Here is an 8,974-nt window from a genome sequence, read left to right on the forward strand (position 1 = left end):
TAGCAGTTGTAAAATAGTTTATTGACTTGCTTAGATGTATCTGCAGAATCCTTCCGGCACTTGGTAGGTGGCCGGGATCCTGCTCAAATCTGAATGCCTGTTGGTCCGCGGGTGCAAGCACCACTCTTATCACACTTGCCTCAATTGCTCCTCTGCCAGTCAAGGGGAATGTAACTGCAGGTGCACTGAATCAAAGTTTATTCCTGCTAACAGTGTCTTGCAAGTGACTGCACAAATTGCAGAGGAGAACGGCCAGACTGTGATAAGAGCATCCCTATCCGCCAACTGGGATACGCGCTCTCTAGCAGGCAGGTTCTGCCGAGAGAAAAATCTGTGTGATCTGGCTGAACCAGTCATTTTTCTGCAAAAGATGTTGGTTGCCAAGGTGACCATTCAACAAAGGATACGTGTCTTGGCATGTCCATACAATCTGGGGCCGGGTAGACAGGAACCTGGGAATCTGTAGCTGGTTGGACCTGCATGCAAGAAACTTGTAAAAGTATGTGCTGACAAGACGTTCATGTCGACCTCCGTTACAGTAAAGGGGAAACGCACATCTTGCTGCTCATCAGACAGTTCAGACTTTCAAACACGCTGGATGTTGTCCCCCTCACCTTGGCGAAAGCCGATCGTTGGTGCTGGGAAAGCACTTATGCTGGCTTCTGATGCATCAGAGAAGGATCGCTGACTCTTGGCGCTGCTCATAACTTCCTTGTCAAACTTTCAGGTGCGCTCTGGAAAGGAAATTGGCGCATGATATTGTTCGAAAATACGCCCCGAATGTCATTCATGCAGAAGTTACACATGTTACTCACTGAAAGTTGGAAGTGTTTGCATGGGACACAGTGTGAGTGATGTCATTGGCAGCCATTGGTCCTCATTACACTTGCAAAGTAGGATTCCGAGCCCTGCCACGAAGATGCTATGCCGGCCTCTGGTGCAGCAGAAGGGGGAACACACATCTTGCAGCTCATCAGACAGTTCAGACTTTCAAACACGCCGGATGTTGTCACCCTCACCTTGGCGAAAGCCGATCGTTGGTGCTGGGAAAGCACTTATGCTGGCTTCTGATGCATCAGAGAAGGATCGCTGACTCTTGGCGCTGCTCATAACTTCCTTCTCAAACTTTCAGGTGCGCTCTGGAAAGGAAATTGGCGCATGATATTGTTCGAAAATACGCCCCGAATGTCATTCATGCAGAAGTTACACATGTTACTCACTGAAAGTTGGAAGTGTTTGCATGGGACACAGTGTGAGTGATGTCATTGGCAGCCATTGGTCCTCATTACACTTGCAAAGTAGGATTCCGAGCCCTGCCACGAAGATGCTATGTCGGCCTCTGGTGCAGCAGAAGGGGGAACACACATCTTGCTGCTCATCAGACAGTTCAGACTTTCAAACACGCCGGATGTTGTCACCCTCACCTTGGCGAAAGCCGATCGTTGGTGCTGGGAAAGCACTTATGCTGGCTTCTGATGCATCAGAGAAGGATCGCTGACTCTTGGCGCTGCTCATAACTTCCTTGTCAAACTTTCAGGTGCGCTCTGGAAAGGAAATTGGCGCATGATATTGTTCGAAAATACGCCCCGAATGTCATTCATGCAGAAGTTACACATGTTACTCACTGAAAGTTGGAAGTGTTTGCATGGGACACAGTGTGAGTGATGTCATTGGCAGCCATTGGTCCTCATTACACTTGCAAAGTAGGATTCCGAGCCCTGCCACGAAGATGCTATGTCGGCCTCTGGTGCAGCAGAAGGGGGAACACGCATCTTGCAGCTCATCAGACAGTTCAGACTTTCAAACACGCTGGATGTTGTCACCCTCACCTTGGCGAAAGCCGATCGTTGGTGCTGGGAAAGCACTTATGCTGGCTTCTGATGCATCAGAGAAGGATCGCTGACTCTTGGCGCTGCTCATAACTTCCTTCTCAAACTTTCAGGTGCGCTCTGGAAAGGAAATTGGCGCATGATATTGTTCGAAAATACGCCCCGAATGTCATTCATGCAGAAGTTACACATGTTACTCACTGAAAGTTGGAAGTGTTTGCATGGGACACAGTGTGAGTGATGTCATTGGCAGCCATTGGTCCTCATTACACTTGCAAAGTAGGATTCCGAGCCCTGCCACGAAGATGCTATGTCGGCCTCTGGTGCAGCAGAAGGGGGAACACACATCTTGCTGCTCATCAGACAGTTCAGACTTTCAAACACGCCGGATGTTGTCACCCTCACCTTGGCGAAAGCCGATCGTTGGTGCTGGGAAAGCACTTATGCTGGCTTCTGATGCATCAGAGAAGGATCGCTGACTCTTGGCGCTGCTCATAACTTCCTTGTCAAACTTTCAGGTGCGCTCTGGAAAGGAAATTGGCGCATGATATTGTTCGAAAATACGCCCCGAATGTCATTCATGCAGAAGTTACACATGTTACTCACTGAAAGTTGGAAGTGTTTGCATGGGACACAGTGTGAGTGATGTCATTGGCAGCCATTGGTCCTCATTACACTTGCAAAGTAGGATTCCGAGCCCTGCCACGAAGATGCTATGTCGGCCTCTGGTGCAGCAGAAGGGGGAACACACATCTTGCAGCTCATCAGACAGTTCAGACTTTCAAACACGCCGGATGTTGTCACCCTCACCTTGGCGAAAGCCGATCGTTGGTGCTGGGAAAGCACTTATGCTGGCTTCTGATGCATCAGAGAAGGATCGCTGACTCTTGGCGCTGCTCATAACTTCCTTCTCAAACTTTCAGGTGCGCTCTGGAAAGGAAATTGGCGCATGATATTGTTCGAAAATACGCCCCGAATGTCATTCATGCAGAAGTTAAACATGTTACTCACTGAAAGTTGGAAGTGTTTGCATGGGACACAGTGTGAGTGATGTCATTGGCAGCCATTGGTCCTCATTACACTTGCAAAGTAGGATTCCGAGCCCTGCCACGAAGATGCTATGTCGGCCTCTGGTGCAGCAGAAGGGGGAACACACATCTTGCAGCTCGTCTGACAGTTCAGACTTTCAAACACGCTGGATGTTGTCGCCCTCACCTTGTTTGGTCTAGCCTCACTGGGGACCCAGGCTGAAGCGGGACCTCCTTGCTTCCACAAGGTCCTGAAGAGAAGGCCTTGTGAAGGCCGAGGTCATTGGTGCTGGGAAAGTACTTGTGTTGGCCTCTGATGCATCAGAGAGAGATTGCCAGAGCTCGCTGCTGCTGATAACTTCTTTTACAAGCTTTCCGACATACTCTGGAAATGAAATCTTCACATTACTTCATTCCAAAAGGCTCCCCTCAAGTCACTCATTTGGGATGAAGCATAATACTTACTGTAAGTGGTAGCTGTTTTGATGGGGCACACTGTGTGATGGCCTTTTCGCGCCTTGGTAGTCTTCATCATCCAGCGTGAATTGCCTTCCTTTGTCTTCGCCTGGGACCGGTCTGCATTTTCATTGAAGTGGAGGATGGCAAGCTGCGTCCTGTAAGTTGAGGATATCGCATCGGATGGCAATGCTGCCTAATGATCTGGAGTACGTGGATGTGGTTACGTGCTGACTCTTGGAATAAACCAACTGCCTCTAGACAGAGGACAGAACTACAATATAATATTACCTTGCGAGCATCCCTGCTGGAGAAAATGCCATAGACTTTGGCGCGAAGTCAATCAAGATGCTGTGGAATGCCTCCAGAGCAAACGTTTGGCCATGGGGGGACATCTGTGTGATATCCTTGAGGAGACGCTTGTCCTCAGTGATGTGCTTGAATTGCTCGTATGCCTGGGACTCTTGAGGAAAAGGTATGCTTTAAAACAAGTTCTTTAGACAAGGGCAAAAACAACTCACTGGGGTCCATCCAAACTCTTGTCTCCTCTGGCATGTCGCTGTGGAGACACCTTGGGTACAGTCCACCATGTCCAGAGTGCTGGTTGATGACGTGATTTTTCATACTCCGCCAGACGTCGACGACCAGCTCTGCATTGCCCCCTCCAGCGCGGGCTGCCCAGTACATGTGGTTGGTAGTTGACTGAATCCAGAGGTCCAGCTCCTTGCATCCAGCCCGCTTGCTTGCCGCAGCTAGCTTTTTCTTGACACCTTAATTTTAAAAAGGCATATCAGGGAAGCCTGCAGCACATTCTGTGCAAGCAAGCATCTTTTCAATCATGCTCTCAACTTTCTTACCTTTTGAGATGTGCCAAATGTCAAAGTAGTGCTTGATCTTGGGTTCACGGGTCTGCATGTGCTTTCGTATGGCAGGGTGACGGTCAGTTGTGAGAGACCGGATCTTGATACCTGTGTTATGCATTGTCGGTGGGATAACGATAAATTGTCTACCATATAAACCTTTGTGGCATGCCATACATTTCTCCTTGAAGAATTCCAGCTGCTTGATTAGGCCTTCCTTCTCCATGTTCACGCTGGCCATTGCCTGCTCCGACTGCATGAAGACGGGTTTCAAACATTACATTCCTGTATTTCCACTCTACTTACCAACGGCTTACATAAATATTTATCACTGAATTACTGCAACAACTTTCCACAGACGTGTCTACTGACCTCCCCCAGCTGGACCTGGACCGAGTGAAGAATTCTGTTGATCTGCTCAACATGCGTGGTGTATGTCAGGAACTTGGCAGAAAACCCAGGGGAGTCAAATCGTCCATCACCGGTGACATCAACCTCTTGGTTGTTCAACTGGTCCATGAGTTCAGCTTGTTCTTGTAGCCAGATCTGTTCAAATGTTATTCCATTTCTTGACTAGCCCAGTGTAAAATTACAACTTAGTTTGATTGTGCACTACTGCAGCGGTAGTTACTACAAAACAACAAAAAAGTGATGTCAGGAGAAGTGTGTTCGTTTAATCTGAACTTCATTTCTGCCTTCTGGCTAACGAGAATTTAACTTTTTTGAAAACATCTGGTCAAGCTGGGGTAAATATATCAGTATGGTTTGTTGGTCACCTTTTCTATCGCAGGAAAAAGGAGGGCATCCTGATAGTTGTAGAAGGTCCGGTCACTTGGGACCTGCACATTCATGTGGCGCAGCATCCTCAGTGTGGAAGCTACATTTGCTCCTGAAAAGAGGAGGTGGCTGGACAGCAGAAGGTTTCCTGCTGCCCTTCCATTGATGACAGGCTGGCTGTTCCACGTCCGGACATGCTCCAGAGGACAGATGCTGATGACATTGATGAGGCTGCCTTTGGTGGTAATGGTGGTTTCACAAGGCCTCGAGCACTCTGGGCATGTCTGGAACAGCTCCCTCAGACAGCTCTCAAAGACCAAGAACTGCCGTTCTTCTTCTGGGGGGGCCGGTGTACTCTCTGCGGATGACTCACTGGAATCAGAATAGTGCCAACTGTTAGGCCCAAAACCCATGCAGCTGTGAAGAGCCCACCTTTCGGTATCGTCATGGTAGGTTGGAGAGTAGCTGGAGTCAGAGTCTAGCCTGTCACCCTGTGGAGATGTGCAGTCAAGTGGATCACTGCTGCATGTGGCCGGGACGAAGGGTGGAAGCAGCAAGGGCTCCTCTGTGACACGGCCAGGAGAAGTCGCAGCTGGCGTCACTGTAGGGAAACAAATATTCATCCACACAGAATGGACGAAATGCAATAAGGACTTACAGACAGCTTCAGATCTAGTGCTGTGTTCGACAGAACCATTGTCCTGGTACGGACCACTGCTGGCTGCAGCTGTTGAAAGCCTTGCCTCAGAGGGATCTGGTTGAAGATCCTTGCTCTGAAAGATGGTTGTACAAAGGCCGATCAGTCACTTCGGTTTACAAAGCTGGAGGTGGTGCAACATAGCATTTCAGGATTGCTCTACATTCCATGCCTTCACTATAAATACACCGATTTGGGAACTTGATTAGTTTCTATCGGGTGCACGGCATCGTGAATCACAGCATTTACAACCAAACGCCATGTCTGCGCGAAATTTGAGCGCGAACAATGCACCGTTTTAGCCGGCGGAAGCATTGTACGGCGCGCGTAAAATTGCCGAACAAGCTGTATATCAAAGTTTCTAAGCTTATTTAGCCGACCCCACACTTACGAACGCGAAGCACGGAACACTGTTACTTCTTTCGCTTCTGCAAATGATGACCATTCGCGTCATGATACAGCCACGTAACTTTTAGAACAAACTATATCTTCAGCCTGACGCATGTTCGAGTCAGCGATCCTACAGAACGACACTGTCGAGCCATGCTAAGAAAATTAATTCATAGAAATACTTACCAGTACTCTTTGGCGCTTCGGGGCTTGTTGCTCGGTTCCATCGACGACGGGAAGTCGAAGCGTGGGCATAGCGTTCCAACGCAGGCGAGAGTGACTCACGTCGGGCCGATGGAAAGCGCTTATCTCGAAGTGTTCAGAGCAGAAGCGGACACACTTTGGTAGCGTCTCGGTGTTATCGAGCCCCGCGCAACGTAGCCATGCACTACGTCGCGGTTCGTCCTTCGGCAAGGCGAACAAACGTAGGCCCTTGTGCCAATTTTTCTTAGTCCGATGAGGGCACAACCTCACCGCACAAACGTCCGGCATCGCGAAAATATCACTCGCGAACCGAACAACACTCGCAACAAAACGCGATGGCGTCCCACAGATCACACGAAAAAGTGTAGATCCAAGGATGTCGCAGGATAGCAAAAGTAGGAAGTGGGGCACACAGGACCTTCTGGGAGTAAGGACCGCGTGCACCAACAACCGACAAGTAAAAGAAGCGAGGCGAGCGCTTCCTCGGAGCAGGCCGAAGCCACCGCGGTAGGGCGCATCACTCCTATGGCAGCAGACGAGGAGAAAACATAGTCCGGCTGCTTCGGGCTTGTTTTTTTTTAGTGATACGCTCTATGAACCACAACTATGTCGCGGATTTATCAAATTATTGTATCCTGCGTGTCCAGAAAGAGTAATAGAAATTAGTTCGATTATTTTCGCGGTTTTCATTTCACTTCAGTCAAGTCATTGGCGAAAGCAAATAGTCCGCGCGTAATTTTATTTCTGTTGGCTTATTTTGCGGCTATATTATCTACGAATGCAACTACTTATTCACGGAAACTTAAAAAACAAAATAAAGCCAAAGCAAAGCCTCCACAGAGCTGACTGAAAGGCACTCGACGCGTTAGTAGACTCCGCCCATCGTATGAGGCCAAATTCAAAAAAAAAAGGCGGGAGCCGGACGTTAATTAGATTTAATTGAGGAAATCGGCCACACAGGGCAATAAGTCGCAGCTCCTAAGAATGCTGGGAACGTGTACATCAAGTTCCCGCGGCAAAAAGACATGTTCAGAATCCTCTTCAGTGCACCTTTAACGTAGCCATGAGATCCCTCCCGTAGCTTCTGTGCAAAATCCCAAACGTCAAAAACGCGCTGTATGCCGATGATATTACTATTTGGACAAACACCGGTACCAAGCAACAGGTAGAAGAGGCACTGCAGAGAGCGGCAGGCACAATCAGCTCATATGACGCTTGCAGCGGGCTAAAGTGCTCCCCAACAAAGCCCAAAGTGCATGCAGTGGAGATCAGATCATGCGCTGGATGCGTTCACTGCAAAAGCCTTAATGCGAGAAAACTCTTGAACATCATATTGGCAGGAAACAATATCCCCGAAGTGGATAGCCTCAAGATCCTTGGCCTCACCTTCGACGAAGATGGGGGAGGTCACGATACCCTAAAGGCCTTTCGGGCCACAAGTAAACAAGTACTAGGACTGCTAAGAAGAGTAACTAATAAACATAGCGGATGAAGGAACAAGATCTCGGCCGCATAGTGCAAGCCTTCATGCTCAGCCGCATTACATACTCTCTACAATACTGCAATCTAAACGGAAGAGAGGTAGAATCTGTTAATGCGACCATTCTAACGGTGTACAAAGCAGTTCTAGGGCTTCCCAGATACACCGACTCAAAAGCTACTCGAACTAGGCATATACAACACACTGGAAGAGCTGATAAAGGCGCATAAGGAAGCACAAATATTGAGGCTCTCAGCCTCTACTGCAGGCCGTATGAAACTATACAGGCTAGGGATAGAGCCGGTGTACGACTCTAGTTGCAGGGAGATGCTGCCGATCACAATCAGAACGCACATTAAAATCCTACCCCTCCCTGATAAAATAAGTGGAAAGGCATGCAGGTAGGAGAGCGAACCGTGCTCAAAGAATCGAAGATCAATACAGTAGCGACCTAGCTGCAGTCTATGTGGACGTGGCCCGAGAAAAGGAAGACAAATACTTCGCAACCATGGTGCGAGCGACAGAAGACCAGCTCAGGTTCTTTGCTGTAGCGACAGTAACTTCAGCAACAGAGGCCGAAGAAGTAGCCATTGCCTTAGCGCTCAGGGACGAGAGCGTAAGCACAATAATTAGCGACTCTAAGATTGCAATCCAAAATTATAACAACGACCTGATTTGCTCTGCAGCCACAGGTCTAATCAAACATAGTCAAAGAATAAGCCCCGTAGACATTATTTGGGTCCCTGCACACGAGGGAAATGCGGAAAACGAGAAGGCGAACCGATATGCCCGAGCTCTTGCAAATAGGGAGTGATCGGGGAGTGTCTCGGAGTCTCATATCAACGAAACTTATGTTGGACCAAACATAACCTATGTTGGGCAAACCTATGTTGGGCCAAAACTGGGACAGCTATGACCCCAATTCTTATTTCTAGAACTACCACACAACCCATCGGTCCCAACTGCATATATTGCGGTAACGTACCAACAGACGAACACATCCTATGGGGCTGTATGGAAAATCCATCTCCAAAAGACCTTCTACCGGCTCCCTCCCGAAGGGCCTGGCTTAAGCTCCTGACGGAACCTGACAAGAACACGCAGCCGAGCTTGCAGACTGGGTGGGAAAGGTCGCCCTCCGTTAGGGGGCCATTCATCCCGCCCCACTGATCTTTTAGATCAATACAGTTTCTCCAATCCAATCCAGGCATCTATGTACCATCACGCCTGCCTTACGCGCACCGTATACGTAG

General features: G+C 48.8%; 1 protein-coding gene and 1 long non-coding RNA gene across 4 annotated transcripts; both read right to left on the reverse strand.

Annotated features, from left to right (window-relative positions):
• LOC149336624 (uncharacterized) lies at positions 1-903 on the reverse strand. The gene is made up of 2 exons (XR_016284306.1): positions 615-903; positions 1-476 (listed from the first exon to the last, which is right to left on the reverse strand). It is a non-coding gene; the product is annotated as an uncharacterized LOC149336624 (long non-coding RNA).
• Positions 904-2,846: 1,943 nt separating this feature from the next.
• On the reverse strand, positions 2,847-7,100 carry LOC149336625 (uncharacterized). Of its 3 annotated transcripts, XM_089553026.1 has the most exons (12): positions 6,224-7,100; positions 5,609-5,723; positions 5,383-5,551; positions 4,950-5,322; positions 4,546-4,719; positions 4,351-4,426; positions 4,171-4,281; positions 3,835-4,083; positions 3,605-3,776; positions 3,323-3,471; positions 3,045-3,242; positions 2,847-2,959 (listed from the first exon to the last, which is right to left on the reverse strand). In XM_089553026.1, exons 1-11 carry the CDS (start codon positions 6,527-6,529, stop codon positions 3,061-3,063), a joined length of 2,076 nt encoding a protein of 691 aa, XP_089409152.1. In that variant the 5' UTR covers positions 6,530-7,100; the 3' UTR covers positions 2,847-2,959; positions 3,045-3,060. The 3 variants fall into 3 exon arrangements, with proteins under 3 accessions (XP_089409152.1, XP_089409151.1, XP_089409153.1); XM_089553025.1 differs by having other exon boundaries at positions 4,171-4,426; XM_089553027.1 differs by lacking the exon at positions 2,847-2,959 and having other exon boundaries at positions 3,048-3,255; positions 4,171-4,426.
• Between the last annotated feature and the right edge of the window lie 1,874 nt (positions 7,101-8,974).

Source organism: Amblyomma mixtum, chromosome 7, assembly GCF_055824585.1.
Source record: "Amblyomma mixtum isolate Tamu chromosome 7, ASM5582458v1, whole genome shotgun sequence".
Lineage (NCBI taxonomy): Eukaryota > Metazoa > Arthropoda > Arachnida > Ixodida > Ixodidae > Amblyomma > Amblyomma mixtum.